At 43.9% G+C, this 20,632-nt stretch overlaps 1 protein-coding gene across 1 annotated transcript in view; it reads right to left on the bottom strand.

The window, feature by feature from the left end:
• Positions 1-4,095: 4,095 nt before the first annotated feature.
• The window catches only part of zgc:172323 (uncharacterized protein LOC564165 homolog), a 57,107-nt gene continuing 40,570 nt past the window's right edge, over positions 4,096-20,632 (bottom strand). Inside the window, exons 7-11 of the mRNA XM_041188870.1 lie at positions 19,650-19,760; positions 11,732-11,842; positions 10,577-10,701; positions 5,837-5,980; positions 4,096-4,189 (exon numbers count right to left, since the gene is read on the bottom strand). Of these exons, the coding sequence (XP_041044804.1) occupies positions 4,096-4,189; positions 5,837-5,980; positions 10,577-10,701; positions 11,732-11,842; positions 19,650-19,760 (585 nt within the window). The remainder of the gene's footprint in view (positions 4,190-5,836; positions 5,981-10,576; positions 10,702-11,731; positions 11,843-19,649; positions 19,761-20,632) is intronic.

Here is a 20,632-nt window from a genome sequence, read left to right as displayed (position 1 = left end):
CCTCTGAAGCCATCCATGAGGCAGCAGACACTGGAAGTCCAGCAGGGTCTGTGGTAGGATCTGGCAGAGATACATGAGGCAATGCATGGCATGGTGCCCATGCTGGAGGAGTCCACACAGAGTATCACCGATGCAATGAGCCTCATGGCCGAACGCCATGCTTCCTCCATGGAGAGAGTGGTGAGGCTCCTCCAAAAGAACAATCAGGGCCTCCTGGGGTTGCCCTCGGACCTGCAAGCCCTCACAATGGCATTGACCTCAGCTGGTCAGTGCCAGTGTGTGAGATGGATTGGGCACCAAGTATCCCAGCTTGGTGCCCATTCATCCACGGTGAGCAGGGAGGTCCGAAGCAACCTCACATCGGCACAGCAGCTGCCTTTCATCTCTGCAGGCTCCTCTCAGGATGCTCTGGATGAGGGTATCATCTTCCGCCCCTCTGCCAGTGACCTTGGGATCTGATGAGGCTGTGGCGATTGGGGAGATGCCAGCCATGGAACTGGCCGCTCCCTCCCAGGCGGGGCCATCAAAGGCTCCACGGGCAAGAGGACGCCCGCCAAGGTCATCGAGACCAACAGGACGGCAGAGTCAGCAGCCTGTCTCAGATGCCAGTGCCAGCGAGGGTGGAGCACCTAGATGTAGCTTCTCACTGGTGGTTTTATGTTGCCCCACTATTAGCTGATGGCAAGTTGGTGTGATGCTGAACACCTTTGCATTCAAGTTCTTTTCTGCTTTATTTTATTAATTCATTAAATGTTTATATGAGTAAAGCTCAGGGTGATTCCTTACTTCTGCAGGTGGATGGGAGCCCATGATGTTATGAGTGACTTGTTTGTCATTGAGCTGTATTGACAAGGCACATGGTTAATATTCCTAACTAGGCAGATGTTGGTCTCAGGTATCGAGTGTGGAGCCTGCAACCCTGGCGTCTGTTGGAGGTCCACCTGTGGTGGGCTAGCTGAAGGTTCATTGGATTAAAGCCTCCCGGTGTCCTTGCCTCCCTGGAGGCTTTCCGGGTCAGTGTCTATCCCTTCAGCATTCTCCTGTGCTGCTCATCCTCAGACTCACTACTGGATTCATCGTGTGCAGCCGGAGCATCCGGATTGTGGAGAGCACAGCATGCAGCCGCTATCAGCGACACATGATCTGGGGGATACTGGAGTGCACCCCCTGAACGGTCCAGGCATTGGAAGAGCATCTTGAGAGGACCGATGGTTCTCTCCACCACAGTCCTTGTGGTGCCGTGGCTCCTATAGTACCGCTGCTCAGCTTCTGTTCTTGGATGGCAGAGGGACGTCATGAGCCACTTTTTGAGGGGATAGCCCTTGTCACCCAGCAGCCATCCATCCAACCGGGCTGGAGCACTGAAGACCCTCAGCACCTGGGAGTGTCTGATGATGTAAGCATCATGGGAGCAGCCGGGGTACCTTGCACAGACTTGTAGAATCTGCATCCTGTGATCACACACTATCTACACATTAATGGAGCAGAAGCCCTTCCTGTTGACAAAGGCACTGGGCTCATCCACTAGCGCCTTGATGCCACATGTGTACAGTCTATTGCACCCTGGATGCGGGGGAAGCCAGCAATCACTGCAAAGCTTTTGGCTTGCTCTGTCTGGCTGGCCTCGTCCCAGGAGTAGTGAATGAAAGTCAATGCACGCCTGAACAGAGCGCCTGCACCTGCTTGACACAAGTGTGGGCAGCTGCATGGGAGACTCTGCAAAGATCACCCACCAACCCCTGGAAAGAGCTAGAAGCACAGAAGTTGAGGGCAGCCGTGACATTCAATACCACTGGCATGGGGTGCCCACCCACACAGTTAGTACAGATCTCAGGTCCTATCATCTGGCAAATGGAGGTCACTGTCTCCTTTGAGAGACAGAGCCTCCTTCGGCACTGCACCTCAGACATATTGAGGTAGCTGCTTCGCTGCCTGTAAACCCTGGCAGCAGGATAGTGGCATCTTCTGCGGCCCCTTCCGCCGTGGGCTTCCTGTTGGTCCTGCGCTCCTTGTGCCTGTGCCTCTCCTCCCAAAGGTGCCTCCCCTGGAGGCTGAATGTGGACTCCTGGCCTCCTCCCTCTTCAGGCCCTCCCGTCCTCCTCAGAGGAGGTGGCTCCAGTGGAGAGCAAAACTCCCATTCCCAGGCTAAAGGAAGGCTACCTGGAACAGGCAAGGCCCCAAAAATGATGTTAACTCTAGAGTCCTGACCTGAAGCCTGTTACTCCTGTCCAAGCAGCTGTGAAGAGCTTTGAAGTATTCCTGCTTACATAGGCAAGTAGCAATAAGTTTAAGCAATAAATGTCTAACAAATAACACTTGCTACCCCACTCACCCCTCTTATCCTGCCCGTGGATGAGGTTTATAAAAACAGGTCCTACCCGCCTGCCCGATGTGTCCATAAAACAACCTGAAGATCGCACGGGCCCTGAAAAATCAGTGTCAATTACTGCCTGAAGGGCCTTAAATGGCCCGTTAATTAATGGCAGCCGCGCATGCGCACCCGCCCACTGAAATATCACAATGCCCGATGTCACCACACATCATTTTACGCATTGGCGTGTGGGGCCTGCCACCCACCCCCCCACACCAACGTGAAAATTCTGGCCCTTTGGTTCTTGACTCTTCTGCCAGCAGAAACAGTTTCTGTCCATCTAGCCAATCCAGAACCTCCATCAAATCCCCTCTTAATCTTTTCTTCTCCAAGGAGAAGAGCCCCAGCTTCTCCAATCTATCCAATTAACCTCAAGCCTCAAACAATGTCGACATAATCTGCTTTTATGTGGTGCTGATTGAGGGATGGATATCGGTCAGCACACTCGGGATAACTCCCATGCTCTTCTTCGAAATAGTGCCATGAGATCATTTGCATCCCCGCCCCCTGAGTCAGTTGATGGGGCTTCAGTTTAGTATCTCATCTGAAAGATGGCACCTCCAACAGTGCAGCACTCCCTCGGTACTGCACTGGAGTGTCAGCCTTGATTTTTGTGCTCAAGCACTGGAATAGGGCTTGAACCTGAAACCTTGGGCTGAATTTTGCTGTCAGTGAGCAGGAGGCAGAGTCCGCTCACCGACACGTAAAATGATGCGGGATGACATCAGGAGGGACCCCTGACATCATCCCGCCCTATTTAAATTTTCAGGAAGGCGGGGGCACAGCCAAATCAGCTGTGCGCCCGCCGACCTGTCAATGGCCAATTGAGGCCATTGACAGGATCATCGAAACAATTAAAGGACCTGCCTGCCCAACCTTAAGGTTGGCGGGTAGGCCAAGAGCCACCAGCAGGATGAGGTTTCATGTAGGGATTTAAAAAGTTTAATAAAGTTTTAGTGTAAATAATGAACATGTCCCCCTCATGTGACATTGTCACATGAGGGGGACATGTTAAGGATTTTTTTTCCTCTATTTTTAATGTTTATACAGCTGTCAGTGATCATCCTGAGGCAGCACTTAGCATCAGGGAGATATGCACTCTTTCATGCGCATGCACGAAAGAGTGGACTCTCGCATTTGGGGAATCCCCCCCCTCCACCCCCCGCCCACACAAGAAGCACATAGCGCTTCCTGCCGGATGTCACGCTGGGCGGGCCTTAATGATGGCGGGGCATGTTTCTCCAACAGGGATCAGCTCCCCGGCAGGCAGAAAATTCTACCCATTGTGATTCAGGGGTGACAGTGCCACCCTCTGAGCTAAATTAAGCTGGGAAAGCATTGGGAACTGATGAGTGTAACATGGCTGTTAGGCTACTATATAAATTTTAAAAATCATAATTAGGGGAAAACACTTGTTGACTGTTATAGTTGATGCTTTTGAATTTTCATAAAGTTCATAAAAATTATCATAAAATGCAACAGCTTAGTTTACATAGCTGCAGTGTTTGATATAGCAGACATAACGACAAAATAGTTTAATGCCTGAAATTTTATTTGTTTAAAGAAACAGCATCACAATCTCACCAAAGCATCCAAGGCAATGTCCTTGACTCTCTATACTTTAAATTTTAAATGGCATATTTGTTAAGGAACTCAAAGCATTAAAATTTAAATGTCTGCAGCAATGTTTAAAACTGTTTGACCATCAGAATTGTTTAAGACTTTTATTCTTCATCACTATCATCTGCAGCACCAGAGATTGTAATGGTTCTTTCTTGCATATCTTTTTGCAAAGTGTTTTCATCTGTTTTAACTGTTCTAAGATTAAAAGAAAAGGTTACAGAATTAGCAATTTCACAGTGAAGTGGATAGAAAATCAGATGTACCTTCCCTATAGCCATCTCTATTTGATGTGCCCAGCAATCCAATACCCCCAGGAACAGGAGCAGCAAAATCTGACCCATAGTATTCAAGCAGAAATAAAAGAGTCATGAGGAACATTATCTGTATACGCTTCATAATTCATCAATACCAGCTGGAAAGGATACCTTTTTACATAATTGTGATACTTCACAATATCAGGAAAAATTTGAGGCGGTTTTCCTCAGCTTAATACCTGGTATCCTATTTTCTGGACATTCAATAGAGGAGAAAAGGACAAAGACACATAATTCCAGGCCCCAGAAGTAAATAAAATCCTGTTTGGGCTTTTCCTGGCTCTGATCTTTCCTACAGTCTTCACCTGTCAATAGCTTTCTATTCAGGCTGCCAATTAAACTTACAGTCAGGTCCTTATAATGTCATTTTCATATGGAAAAATGCACTCTGCCAACTTTGGCAGATATCCTTGATGGTCGTCACCTTATATTTCCAGGGAAGTTAAGTAACCTGAGCAATTTTAACTCCATACCCACCCGATTTCTACAGAGCACAGAGAGTTACAATTACCCCTCTTTAATGAAATTGCAACTATCAAATATGAACGAACCCTAATATTTTCTTCTCTGTATTAGTTTAAATCATTTTTAAAGCACAATATAAGCAATGGACTTTTGTGTTCATTAAAATGAACACACAGGAGAAAAATATCACCCTAATGTTCACATCTTACAATGCTGTCGATGCTATTGATTCCTAAGAGAAACCTTTCTCCTGAATTTTCAGAATATCCTAACTCATTGGTTTGTGGGATGGAGTGATAGGTAGATAAATGATTGGAGCACAGCAACGAAAGTTGGAACACTATCCTGGTCTGGATTAGAGACCAAGTTGCAATGGTTCCAGTTCTAATGAGTTTTGGAACATTTCAGGGATAATTTTATGAGCTTGTGCTTCTGGTGTAGAGTCTTGCCCCTCAGAGAATGGATAGAAAATCATGGAGATATATCTCTGAATTCCCAATATGTGCCCCCAGAAGTAAGACTCAGCGCCAGCAGCAAAAAATTCATTAAAGTACCTCCTTAATCTTTGAAATAGGAGCTAAATTAAATAAATTATTTCTCCCAATCATTTGTTAGCTATCTTAAGCATAACGCAGGATCAACTGTTTTATTTTATATTCATTCACTGAGGTTTAAACAAGGTTTGAAATTGCCATTATAAAATAGATACGAATATCTGAGGCCATCTCAATTGAAAAGAATTACTGAGCATTATTTTAAGTATTATTTTTAAACACATTTTCCTGTTTTCTTATTTTTCACCAAAAGGGTAAAATGAAAGAAAGCACACCAGTCTGATACAAAAATTTCTCAAAAAAAGTATTTACAATTAAAATTAGAATTCTGCACGTTATGTAATTTTAAAATAATTTATTTAGTTACCTTACCATTTATTGCACAGTAATCAATGAGTGGGGAATGTTCTTTCACCATTAATCACTGGTGTATTACAATACCCAAAGGGATTACCAATTCATAATTTGCTCCATCCACTACAGGCATTGGAGGAGTGGATTACTTTTACCTGATAAGTACAGTTTTCCTTTCGGTCATTTCCACAGCCTGTTCCTTGGGAATGCTCTCAACAGTGCTGAGGTTCCCTTGTCCCATCATGCAGAATCCACCCATTACTGTTGTCAGGCGAGAATCCTCACCTTCAATTAACTTTCTGTAAGATTAAATTTTAAAAAAAGGTTTACTTTAACAAGAGGAATTCAATTTTCTAACTAACATCCCTGAAGTACCAGTGTACTTGAGTTCAGTAAAATGGTTGAAGGGCAAAGCTTGCTTTTATTCAAAATAGTAGCAGAAATTAATAGGTCTATTGGAGAGATAACACACACTTATGCAGCATATTTCATATCCTCAGGACATCCCAAAACAATTTAAAAATGAGTTATTTTTTCCTTGTATTCACTGTTGACAAGGAGTCACAATAGTAACTTTTCACTCAGCTAGGTTCCACAAATTCCTTTAAATTTACCATATGGCAGCTGTTGCCATATAAAGGGGCATGTCCCATCTTCCGCTAACTCTACTATGATCCTATGGAGTTCGCTGAGAGACACTGGGCTGTGCATTTCTGTCAAAGTCAGGTTTGGAAGAGATGGCAAGAAATGCATGGTAGCATCCAGTCGGGAGTAAATATGGATGCACTGGCAATCTAATGATCATTGCTTCGGCTTGGAATATCCAGGTCATTAATTTAAACCCCACCACAGCAGTTGAGGAATTTAAATTCAATTAATAAATGCAATAAGAAACTAGTATCAGTAATAAAAATAGAAAATGCTAGAAATACTCAGCAGGCCAGACATAATCTGAGGAGAGAGACCGAGTTAATGTTTCAGGTCAATGGTGACCCTTCCTTAATACTGTCTCCAGCTCCAACATATGCTACATGGGGTCCAATTGAAATTCTACCTTTCATGTGCCTTTCCAGATATCTCCTAGATATTCAGAATTCCTCAAAGTAGTTCTCGCTGCATCCTAAGATCCACTCAGTGCCATGCGCCACCACATGCATATTCTCGACCTCTCTCTTAACAGCACCAACTCACCATCTCAAAGCTTTCCTGGTCCACAGTTTCATATCATCTTTCACCTCATTTGGCACTTCAACACAAAACTTTTCAACTTCCTTTCAGGGGTGAAGGATCACAAGCTACACCAAATTATGGGTACCAACTGCCCTCCGGACCCTTCCTCTAATTCCTTCCCTCTGACCCCATCTTTTCTTTGAATCCCACCCCCACCCCTTGCTTTGTATTTATGCTCCTCTGGCCTTCCCCTTTCTGACTCTGAACCATCTGTCTTCAGCGAAGGCAAAAAAAGCTTTTGTATTAGTATCAGTATTGGTGACCAATAAACTACCAGATTACATAAAACCCATCTAGTTCACCAGTATCCTTTAAAGGATGAAACTGCCATTCTTACTGGGCCTGGCTTACATGTGACTCTAGACCCACAGTAACGTGGTTGGTTCTTAACTGTCAACAACAGCAACTTGTGTTTATATAGCACTTCAACGTACTAAGGTATCCCAAGGTGCTTCACAGGAGAAATATAATACAAAATATGACACCAGCCGCATAAGGTGACATTAGATCAGACGCTTGGTCAAAGCGGGATGTTTTATGGAGTGTCTTAAAGGAGGAAAACGAAGTAGAGAGGTGGAGAGGTTTAGCGAGAGAATTCCAGAGCTTCGGGTTTAGGAAACTGAAGGTGGGGCCACCTGTGGTGAAGCAATTAAAATCAGGGATGCTCAAGAGGCCTGAATTTGATGTGCACAGATATTGGAGGGTTGTGGAGCTGGAGGAGATTACAGTAATAGGGAGAGGATTACAGAGGTAGGGAGCTGGTCCTCTGAAATGGCCTTAATAGCCAGTTGTATTCAAGAAGACAGCCCATCATCAATTAGGGACAGGCAATAAACGTAACTTTGTCAGTGACACTCATATCCTATGAATTCATGTTTTTAAAAAGTGTCCCTTAAGTCCTGATTTTAGATGTAAACAATGTGTAAAGGACCAGTTCTGCCAGAGGGCCAGGTAATTTGAGCCACGTGTCACTTTCCAGGCAAGCCTGAGGAGACTTTTGAAGTGACCATCAGACGGAGCCAATGCTTTATTAGCCTATTTAGGAAGGTACAGGGAGGGTGCCACTCCATTTTCAGGCATTCAGACAGGGCAGCTACCAACTTCTAGCATGTTTAAGTCACTTGGTAGAAAATGGATTTCTGGGTGCGCTTTTAGATGAAGGGCGGAATCATCCCAGATTTGCACTAAGTGTGGTAGTGTACAGGTAAAACGACATTTTACCTGCCGGCCATGATGGTCGGTTTTCATGCCATATCATCCCAATCTCACCGCTTTACTAATGCATTCCCATGAAACACACCGTTTCCACGGCAGGCGGGCTCTCATTCGCCCACCACGCCATCACCTCGCCACTTCAGCATGCTGCGCGCTATATTTAAAGCCCAGCTGCGCACACACATCTCAGTGCTTCCAGCCTACAATCACTGCAGGGAAGATGTCCACAAAAGGCAAAAGGACTGCAGCCCCTTGGTGTAATTGCATTACTGGAATGGCAATTGGATGCTGTGGAGGCCCGCCACAATGTCCTCTACCTCTGCTCTGGCCACAGGATGGGGAGCAGCATCACCAATCCAGCATGGCTGATGGTGGCAATGGTGGTCAGTGCCAATGCTGCACAGAAGAAGTGCAGAAAGAGGATGAATGATCTCATCCATACAGCCAGGGTATGGCAACCATCTCATCACTCTAACCTCACACACTCAAGCCCATCACACATTCAATGGCATCTCACTCACTGCCAGCTCAAGGGACATCACCATCGATTCTCACACGCGGCCTCACATGTCCTTCTGGCCTCATCTCCTCTGGAGACTTTCTCCTCAGCTCTCACCATCTTAAGGCCACTTGCACAGATCAACATGTACCCCCCCACACACCCTAGGATACCCTCCTTCCCCAGTACAGCTCTCACCCTGCAGCCTCTTCCCTTGCCTGAGGCCACTTCTCCCCCCTTCCCAAAGCAAGATCTTGCCCTGCAGCCGTTGTAAAGCCACCCACATATGGCTGATTTGGTAAGTAGAGACCCATCTATGAGCCCCCCTAAACATAATGTGGTGCTGTCTGTGAAGCCTGGCGCTGATGACTGTGAGTGCTGCCCGAAGCAAAGTAGGCAAACAAACCTTGAAGTCCTGAGCAAAGTGCATCCCGCCAGGTGCACATCACTTATGTGCTGCTGCGAAACACGTCAGCATGTTTTCCCGCTGATATGGGCGGACGAGCTAGCGGGGGAGGGATGAGTCCGGCGGGCTGACCTTCTAAAGATATGCTAATGTATTACAATGAGGTTGCCGACATCCGAAGGCGAGAAACGCGGCCTGTCATCGGCAGGCTGAGACGATCGCGAGCTGGTTTTACGCCGTCGTGAAACTGATCACGTCATATTGTCCGCTCACTCCACCGAACACACCCGACACTGGCGGGCATGGAAAATTCAAGCCGAAGAGTCTTTGAAAAACCTACTGATTTCAACGGTAGGTGTTTTAGTCCATTTCTGGCCCAGTCTTGTCAAAACAAATCTAGTATTTAGGCTTTCATGAACTTTTGTGCCAGTTATTAATAATTACTTATGTTTGCCCCACCCTCCTGTTACTGACACCATCAGTCGACTTGCTGATGGGGACACTCCAAGTTGTTATGTCTAAACTCATGTCTCCAGATCATTAGTCCAGACCTCTAGCTTAGTTGTCCAGTAACATAACTATTATGTTACTATCCTCCTATTTTCCTTTCTTACCCCTACAACCTGATTTCACTGTTGGACATCTATGGTATAAAATGTCACTAAATAATGTTTATCCCTAGTTTGCGGAATCGGCTTGAGGAGCTGAATAGTCTATTCCTTTTCCTATGTTCCTAGTGTCTTCCTCTGACCTGTTTGAGTCTGCACCCAGCTTTGTGAATAATTATGAAATTTAGCTTGAACTGGAGTTGTATTTGAACTTCAAGTTGGATTAGGACTAGTTTCAAACTGTTTAGAAGTGACAGATCTAATGATGAAAATCGTCCTCTCCCACAGAGTTAATTGCACAAGAGGAGAACATTGAGTCACAGCTATGTTGGACCTAGCTCTTGAACTGGAACTGTCTCATTTCTCTGCCCTTGACCTGTGTCCTTTTATATTCTTACCTCTCAAACACGTATCCAATTCACTTTTAATTATATTATAATTCCACCTCAATAAACATGTATGATAGTAACTCTTGTTTTAATAAATTTCTGTATGAAAATATCCTTCCTGAGTTTCTCTCACGTCACTCCAGAGTCTATGGGATGAATTTACCCAGGAGTTCTGCTGCTTGTCCTTCATAAGTTCAGAGGAAAAGCTGTAGAAACCATGTTTGCCTTTGCATTATTTAAACATTGTTTTACTCTAACTAATTTCAAATTAAATTAAACTGTAGTAAATCTACCTGCTCGTGGAAAGATAAGTGATAGGCAAACACTTCAGCTAAATGCTTGGAAATTCATGCTTGGTATATAATTGAATTTCCAACTTGCACCCAGGGTAAATGAAACTCTTCACTGGAACTTCTGCTTTGTCTTATCTGATGAAGAAGAGGTGCTACCTAAAATATTAACATATCATTTTTCTTTTCAAATACCAATGGATCCATTATGTATTTCAAGCTTTTATGTTTTACTTTTTCATCTGAAAGCTCCCTTACCTGTAGGTAATAATTTCAATCTCCAGTGCCATTTTAATGTTGAGCAGGTCTTGATATTCGCGTAAATGCAGAGCTATCTTTTCCTTGATGGTATTCAGTTGTTGTTGCAAATTTTCAATTTTGCTCTGCAGGAGTAACATTTTAAAATCAATTCACTGCATGCTAATAACGTATTTACCAAGAGAAACTTCAGTATTGCTGAAAAAGGAGACATGTCAAAGATTTTTGTCTTGAACTCATCAGCACACTTTGCAAGGATACTAACTTAAGGGGAAAACAACAATTTATACTGTATGTGAGGAGAGTGCTGATTGGTTAGCAAGAGGACTCTGATTGGTAGAGGCATTGCCATAGAGAATGCTCCAGTGATGGGTGACTGACAGTTAACTGCCAAGCATTGTTTGAAACTTAAACCAGGCAGCTTGATCCTAACTGGTCAAGGCAATACTTAAGTTCTGTACTACCAAACGACTATTTGTATACAAGAGAAACTTTTTTTTTAAGCCACCAGTGTATTCACTTGCTGCTCACAGTATAATGGCTGAATGCAGGCTGTTATCAGGATTCATTTTCACAAGTTATTCTATATAAATAGCATATAGTGGAATTGCAGGAATGATGTAACTTTATTTAAGCAATTTAAAGATATTTTGGCAGCATAAACATAAACATAATAGATTTTATGATAGGGGACGGCTGTGAATGAAGCTGTTGCATCTGGCTTCAACAAAAACATTCAGAGTGACAGTATGTTCCTGCAGAATGCCCGTTCTCAAACCTGACCTCACTCTCAACCTGCTATCTGGCATGAAATACAAGCTGCAGGTGATGTGACCATCAATCTCCTGCATGCCACTCCACCAACCTTCTCTACTGCATTTGTGCTTTCAAATATGCAAGAACTGCTGCCTGCTCAGCCAGTACAGCTTGATCCTAAAGGCAGTTTTCAGCGTAATGAATGGCGAGCACCATTTCTTCACCATGGTCACAATATCTGGGCCAATACAGATTTGCTGCTAAACAGAGAACTCATCCTTAATCAGAATATTAATTAGCTGTTCTTTAATTTTCAGAGGAAATAATTGGAAATGCTTCCAAATTGTGTCGCTGGATTATATTTTCATCTTAAAAGTAAAGTAATCCCATTGTGAATACCTGATATTCTTCAATCTCTTTTTTATATTTATTTGCTGCTTCTTTATTCTGAGCCTCCAGCACTGCCCTACGGGCCTTCAGCGCATCCAGTTCCATTTGACTGCTTTTAAGCTGAAAGAAAGTAGAAAAATAGTGATTTAAAAAAAATATATATAAGCAAGGTAAAAGAATACACATGTATATTTTGCAAAACCACTATATAATTTTGAGAACACACACACAGTGGTAGGGTTTGAGTATTCACTGGGAACAATGGGTTTTTAGGAGGTTAAGATTATTGCCAATATATTTGAGGATTAGCTGGGTTGGCAGGATATCAAGAAGCCAATTTTACTCTTTTGACACCGGAAGCGATAACTCTGTTTCTCTCATCTTCGCAGATGCTGCCTGACCTGCTGAGCATTTCCAGCATTTCTGTTTTTATTTCGGACATCTAGCATCTGGAGTATTGTTTTTATGTCTTGGAGGAAGCAGGTGGATGTATTTTTTCTGCCCCAAGGACTTTATATCACCCTGAGGAGGGAGATTAAGAAGGGTTTAAGAATTGCTGGCTGTGTCTTTAGCCTGCCCCTGGGAACCTTGCAGTTTCCAGGCTCCATGATACTATCGGACCCCAGTCTGCTGGGTTCCAGGGCAGGTCCCTGCACCAGGTTTCTTCAGGTGAGGAGCAGATTGAAGACATTCAGAAAAGGTTGAGGCCATTCAGAAATGGCGCCATACCCCATACCTTGGGAAAGTCTCAAAGGATGGAGAGGCTACATAGCAAGACTCTAACATATTTATCTTCCTCAGTGCACATGAGGAACTCTGATTTTCCAAGCATGGCAAAAAGGAAGATCTACCCTCAAGGGGTTTTCCAACCAAGAGATGGTCTCACAGGGTTGGGTCACTGTCCAAAGTGGGAAACGTTTGGAAGCCAGACAAACAGATGATAATTCTTACCAGCACTTTCTGATCTTGTATGAAGTCCATGAAACACCCATTCTGATTGGTTTAAAGTTTATAAATATTTCACTTAGTTGCTATGGGAAGGATTGCACTTTATCAGGGAAAATGTATTTTTTTTTAGCTCATATCAGCATTTACACCAAGTAACATGTTTCTACGGGATTGGGTGGCAGCGTATAACAGGCAACATCATTTGTCAGCAGGAGTTTTGAGGCAGCTTCTTTATCTGTTATGAGGGAACTGACCTTCCATGTTGCAATTGTTCAGAATTGACTACAAAAGTCAGGACCGTAATGCAGGCATGGAATGGTCTCTTCTCTTCACACACTGGTGAATTCGACCACCCTTGCAATACCAGGTCTCGGACTTCCAACAAAATTGGATTTCTGTTCGTCCAATTCCTAATTTGCTTTGCGTACACAGGCAAAGAATCCAAGAAATTCAGTACAAGCACAACAGCTTGTGGCACTGTAGCATGTACAATGCTATCTGGTAACAGGACTGGTCACTAAAGCAACGGAGATTGAGGGGTGACTTGATATAAGTTAACAAAATTATGAGTGGCATGGACAGAGTAGATAGTCAAAAGCTTTTTCCCAGGGTGGAAGAGTCAATTACTAGGGGACATAGATTTAAGGTGAGAGGAGAAAACTATAGAGGAGATGTGCGGGGCAAATTTTCTATGCAGAGGGTAGTGAGTGTCTGGAATTCGCTGCCAGAGGAGGTGGTGGAAGCAGGTACAATAGTGGTGTTTAAAAGGCAGCTTGACAAATACATGAATAGGATGGGAATAGAGGGATACGGACCCCGGAAGTGCAATATGATCGGTGCTGGCTTGGAGGGCCGAAGGGCCTGTTCCTGTGCTGTAGTTTTCTTTGTTCTTTGTATCCCAAGAGCTTCCCAAACTTTCATCTTTGGAAGAGTTTGAGGAGGCAGGAGGAGAATGCCAGATAACTGAGGTCATCTGTCACACAGTAGATAGAGGGCTGGCTGTGCCACTTAAGACAATTTATCTGAGTGCAGAGAGGATGAATTGTCACACAATGAGAAAGGGATCCTGTTGAGTGGGAGAAAAAGTGAGGGGAAAAGATGTCTGTGATAGAGAATAAACATGTGTTGAGTGTGGAAAAAGAAAGAGGGGAATTCCAGGATTTTGACCCAGCAAGAGTGAAGGAACATTGATATAGTTCCAAGTCAGGATGGTATGTGGCTTAGAGGGGAAGTTGCAGGTGTTGGTGTTCCCATGCATCTGCTGCCCTTGTCCCTTTAGGTGGTAGAGGTCATGGATTTGGAAGGTGCTGTTGAAGGAGTCCTGGGAGTTGACGCAGTCCATCTTGTACATGGTACACAATGCTGCCAACAGTGCATCGATGGTCAAGGGACTAAATGTTTAAGTTGGTGGAGGGAGCGCCAATCAAGCGGGCTGCTTTGTCCCAGATGGTGTTGAGTTTCTTGAGTATTGTGGGAGATGCACTCATCCAGGCAAGTGGGAAGTATTCTATCACGCTCCTGACTTAAGCCTTGTAAATGGTGGATGGGATTTGGGGAGTCAGGAGCTGAATTACTCTCCACAGAATTCCAAGCCTCTGACCTGTTCTTGTAGCCACAGTATTTATATGGCTAGTTCAGTTCAGTTTCTGGTCAATGGTAACTCCCAGGATGTTGATATTGGGAGATTCAGCAATGATAATGCCAATGGACGTCAAGGGGCGATGGTTAGATCCTATCCTGTTGTTATTGTGTGGCATATATGTTACTTGCCACTCATCAGCCCAAGCCTGAATATTATCAGGTCTCTCTGCAAATGGGCATAGACTGCTTCAGTATCCGAGGAGTTGCAAATGGTGCTGAACATTGTGCAATCATCAGTGAACATCCCCACTTTTGAACTTATAATGGAGCGAAGATTATTAACGAAGCAGCTGAAGATGATTGGGCCTAGGACGCTACCCTGAGGAAATCCTGCACTGATGTCTTGGGACTGAGATGACTGACCTCCAAAAACCACAACTATTTTCCTTTGAGCTAGGTATGACTCCAACCAGCAGCAAGTTTTCACCCTGATTTCTATTGACTTCAGGTTTACTAGGGCTTTTTGCTGCCACACTTGGTCAAATGCTGCCTTGACATCAAGGGTAGTCACTCTCACCTAACCTCGAGTTTAGCTCTTTTGTCCATGTTTGAACCAAGGCTGTAATGAGGTCAGGAGCTGAGTGACCCTACCTGAACCAAAGCTGGGCATCAGTGAGCAGGTTAATGCTGAGTAAGTGCTGCTTGATAGCACTGTCAACGACACATTCCATCACTTTGCTGGTTGAGAGTAGGTGGATGGGGCAGTAACTGGCTGGGTTGTTTTGCCATTTTTTGTGGACAGGACAAGCCTGGACAATTTTCCAAATTGCCGAGCAGATATCAGTATTGTAGCTGTACTTGAACAGCTTGGTAGGGGGGTGGGTAGTTCTGGAGCACAAATCTTCAGTACTACTGGAATGTTGTCAGGGCCCATATCCTTTACAGTGCATTCAGCCATTTCTTGCTATCAAGTGGAGTGAATTTAATTGGCTGAAGGCTGGCATCTGTGATGCTCGGGACCTCCAGAGGAGGCCAAGATGGATCAACCACCCAGTAGTTCTGGCTGAAGATTATTGCAAATGCTTCGGCCTTGTCTTTTGCATTGATGCACTGGGCTCCCCCATCACTGAGGATGGGGATATTTGTGGAGTCTCCTCCTCTTGTTAGTTGTTTAATTGTCCACCTCCACTCACAACTGGATGTGGCAATACCACAGATTATAGATCTGATCTGTAGGTTCTAGGGTTGCTTAGCTCTGTCTAAAACATGATGCTTCTGCTGTTTGGCCTGTGTTTTAGCTTCAACATGTTGACAGTCATTTTTAGGTATGCCTCGTGCTGCTCTTGGCATGCTCTCCTGTAGTCTTCATTGAATCAGGGTTGATTGCCTGGCTTGATGGTAATGGTAGAGTGGGGGATATACCGTGCCAAGAGGATAAAGATTGTGATTGAATACAATTCTCCTGCTGCTGATGGCCTTATGCCTGCCCAGTTTTGAGCTGCTAGATCTGTCTGAAATCTCTCCCATTTAGCACAATATTGGACAGGTTATATCCAGGGATGGTGATGGGTGATGTCTGGGATATTTCCTGGAATGTACAATTCCATGAGTATGGCTATATCAGCCTGTTGCTTGACTAGTCTGTGGGACAGCTCCTAGATGTTAGTCAGGAGGACTTTGCAGGGTCAACGTGGCTGGGTTTGCCGGTTTTATTTATGGTGCCTAGGTCAATGCTTGGTGGTCCAACCAATCTCATTCCTTTTAGGTTTTATAGCAATTTTATACAACTGAGTGGCTTGCTAGGCTACTCACATTGCTGTAGGTCTGGAGTCACATGTAGGCCAGACCAGGTAAGAACATCAGATTTACTTCCCTAAAGAGCATTAGTGAATCAGACAATTAGCAATGGTTTCATGGTCACCATTACTGAGACCAACTTTTAATTCCATATTTTTATGGATTGAATCTAAATTCCACCAGCTGCCATGGTGGGATTTGAACCCATGCTCCCAGAACATTAGCCTGGGCCTTTGGATTACTAGTCCCATGACATTACCACGACACCTCTTAGTTCACTAATGTCCTTTAGGGAAGGAAATCTGCTTGGTTTGATCTGTATATGACTCCAGATGTGACTGATGGCTCAGCAAGCCATTTAATTGTACCAAACTACTATGAAAAAGTCATTGTGGGACTACTTTCACCACAAGGACTGCAGTAGGTCAAAGAAGGTGGCTCACCGCCACAACCTTCTCAGGCCACATTTGACTGAATGTGGCAACAAGGAGCCCTAGCAAAACTGGAGTCAATGGGAATCAGGTGGAGAATTCTCCACTGATTGGAGTCATACTTAGCACTAAGGAAGATGATTGTGGTTGTTGGAAGTCAGTCCTCTCAATTCGGGAGACTGCTGCAGGAGTTCCTCAGGGTAGTGTCCTAGGCCCAACCATCTTCAGCTGCTTTATCAATGACCTTCCTTCCATCATAAGGTTAGAAGTGGGGATGTTCGCTGATGATTGCACAATGTTCAGCACCATTCGTGACTCCTCAGATACTGAAGTAGTCCATGTCCAAATGCAGCAAGACCTGGACAATTTCCAGGCTTGGGCTGACAAGTGGCAAGTAACATTCACACCATACAAGTGCCAGGCAATGACCATCTCCAACAAGAGATAATCCAACCATCTCCCCTTGACATTCAGTGGCATTATCATCACTATCAACATCCTAGGGGTTACCATTGACCAGAAACTCAACTGGACTAGCCATATGAATATGGTGGCTACAAGAGCAGGTCAGAGGCTAGGAATCCTGCAGCAAATAACTCATCTCCTGGCCCCCCAAAGTCAGTCCGCCATCTATAAAGCACAAGTCAGAAGTGTGATCAAATACTCTCCATTTGCCTGGATGAGTGCAGCTCCAACAACACTCAAGAAGCTCAACAGCATCCAGGACAAAGCAGCCCACTTGATCAGCACCCCATGCACTATCTTAAGCATTCACTCCCTCTACCACAAACGCAGAGTGGCAGCAATGTCTACCATCTACAATATGCATTGCAGCAACTCATCAAGTCTGCTTCAACAGCACCTTCCAAACCCATGAAGGACAAGGCCAGCAGGCACATGGGAATATGACCACCTGCAAGTTCCCCTCCAAACCACTCACCATCCTGACTTGGAACTATACTGCCATAATTTCAATGTCTCTGGATCAAAATCCTAGAACTCCCACCCATACAGCACTGTGGGTGTACCTACACCACATGGACTGCAGTGGTTCAAGGAGTGAAATCATCACCATCTTCTCAAGGGCAATTAGGGATGGGCAATAAAATGCTGGTCAACAATAGTTATATCCTGTGAATGAATTAAAAGATAGACTAGCTATTTATATCATTGCTATCTGTAGAACCTGAATTTGTACAAATTTGTTCAATTTTAGCCTATAACGCTTTCTTATTTGACACTGAGCTGAGTTTCTAACCCCTGAACTTCTAATCCTCTCCATCATCAATTCTAATTCTGCCTCTGTAGCATTGCCTATCTCTTCCCCTGCCTCATTTGTGCTCCTGATGCATGCCTTTGCTTTCTCTAAAGACAAGTATTCCACCACTCCCCAGGCTGACCTTCAACCTTACATCTTCCATAAACTTGAGCTTATTTAATCCTCTGCTGCTGTATCCTAACTAACTTTCAATCCTATTCAACCATGACTCTTGTTTTGGCTGACGCACATTGAATTATGGCCCAGCAACGTTTGACTTTAACATTCTCATTCTCATTTCCAAATTCCTTCCAGGTCTCACCACTTTTCTATCTTTACAATCTCCTCCAGCCCTTCAACATTTCAAGAGCTCTGTGTTCCTCTAATTCCAGCCTCTTGTGCATCCCAACTTTCATCACTCCATACTGTCAATTGTGCCTCCAGCTGCCTAGGCCCTAAGCTCTGGAATTTCCTCCCTAAACATTTCCACCTCTCTCTCTTATCTTAAGAGCTCATTAAATCATATTTCTTTTCCCAAACTTTGGTCACATGTACCAATATCTCCTCTGCGACTTGGTGTCAAATCTTGTTTAATAATGCTCCTATGAAGCACACTGGGTTGTGTTACTTCATTAAATACATTGTATAAATGCAAGTTATTGTATAATTCAACAGTAGTTGCGCTTAATTAGCATTTCATTGGTGGTAAATCGCATTTAAAATATTCTGAAGACATGAAAGATGCTATGCAAAAGCAAGTTGCTTCTTTCATAAACACCACATCTTGAACATCTCCAAAAAAAATCCACTAGCATTTCAGACTTTTGTTGTAAGTTATTGATTTTTGCTTTTCTTTTCTTCTCTCAGGAATTTATGTTATCTGCTCGCAAAGAGGGCAGATGAGAGACATGCTCCCACATTTTCATCAAATCTTCTCAAAGGATTTTCCTTTGCTTCCATACAGCAAGAGCTAAATTATGGGTGGAATTAAATGCCCTCCTCAGCAGCAGGTTTGATCCTGTGGGGGACATTTAATAGGGCAGGAGGGTACAGGGCGGGGCGGGGACTGCACTGCCTTCTCTCCTCCACCTGATTAAGCCTGGGCGGGAAGGTTCATGGACAACCATCCCGCCCAGACACTAATTGAAGCCCTTAAATGGATATTATAGCCCATTTAATGGCCTGATCCCATCACCATTAGTATTCAACTATGGCAGGAGGGGCTGACACCACGTGGAAAGCTCGAAAAACAAATCCTGTTTGGTTCTTGGGGAAAGTCCTTCAATGAAAGGCACTGCGTGCCTGACTGAGGGACCAGGCACCCCCCTCACAATCTTATCCAACCATACTCCCCCCACAGTGACCCCATCTCCATGCCTCCCCACAACCCTCCTTCACTCACCTGGTGATCCTAGGCCTCTAGTGGGTGCATTACTGACAGCTGTCACTGCTTCCAGTGGCACTGGTGGGCAATGGAGTTGGTGGGGGGAGGTGGGGGGAGGTTGGGGGGGTGGGATATTTCCACACCTGTGGTCCTATAGCTCAGGGAAGGCCTGCCGCTGACCAGTTAAGCTCTTGAAGGACATTTAATTCTGGTGGATCTTTGTCAAGGAGGTGATGCAGGGTTTCTGTTGGTTCTTCTGCTGGTGGGCATGACCCCCACCACCAATACAAATTCCACCCTACGTGTGGATGAATCATGGCTGTGAGCTTGAATAATACCACTCCCTAAGCTCCAATACATTGGATCATCATGCAACCCTATTACCTAATAATAATCCTTTTTTTGCCTAACTGGAAAAGCATTTAGATAAATTTGATGAGTTCAAAGTATATTTTTCAAGCACAAGAATTTGTTTTAATCTGTCAATAAAAGCAGGGGCAGCACCATGCTGGGTTGATAACTACTTACATTCCGCTTACAGTCTGCAAGTTGTTCTCTTGTGCTTCGCATATTTTCTAAGCGTTTAGCAGATGTGTGATTCAGATCAACAAATTTGCTTTTATACCATTCATCCATTTCCTGGGAGAAACATAGTAAACATTAATAATTTAGAAAAGTTTGTAAATTAAGGCAAGCAAAGCAATATAGTATAAATATATTAGTCACCAGTGTTCTTGTATAATTTTTAGTCAAAATCAGTGACCAAACATTTTATGGCAATTTCTAATCACAATAAGAAAATAACCTGAGGATAAACACAGTTACTCCAAGGCGGAGAGCAGCCTGTCACCTGATGGCATGGCCATCTCATCAAAAAGATATTCTATTGCTTTTTTTGTTAATAAGAATGGTTTCACAATTTTATTTCATACTTTTCATCTTTACCCACAGCCTTTCAACATGCACAATAGCATGGCACGCCACTTAGAAAGACCTTGAGCGCGCTTCGAACAAATGCAATATAAAGATATATTCAAACTCCCTGTCAGTAGCCTGACAAGTAACTGTATTCGCATGAATAGAACCAGATGGTTTATTGTGTTCCTCAAGGTCAGGGATGGTAGTGCTGCAGAATAGAATATTTTCCACTCTGAATCTCCTGATAGTATGAAACAACGTTTTGGTCAGGTATGGCAAAGATTGATTCTAAGTATAAGCTCCCTACAGATTGCTCTGACAATGTTCTTCAATCTGACTGTGGAAGGTTGAAATGGACAGAGGTTGCTTCTTTCCTCAAACATATCAACACTCTCCATTTGTAAATTTCATTTACCAGATTATTAATAATAGCCCTTTTTTGAATTCTGATTTATGCTTCAGTCATTTATTTAAAAAACAAATACATTTTTTGAGGAGAGCAAGAATATCAGGAAAATTATTTGGGATAATGATCTCTTAACTGTCCTTATAAACATGAATTTACGAAAGCAATAACATTTTTGTATTAAATG

Source organism: Carcharodon carcharias, chromosome 5, assembly GCF_017639515.1.
Source record: "Carcharodon carcharias isolate sCarCar2 chromosome 5, sCarCar2.pri, whole genome shotgun sequence".
Lineage (NCBI taxonomy): Eukaryota > Metazoa > Chordata > Chondrichthyes > Lamniformes > Lamnidae > Carcharodon > Carcharodon carcharias.
Note: the sequence above shows the minus strand (reverse complement) of the source record. Positions and strands in the feature narration are given on the sequence as shown.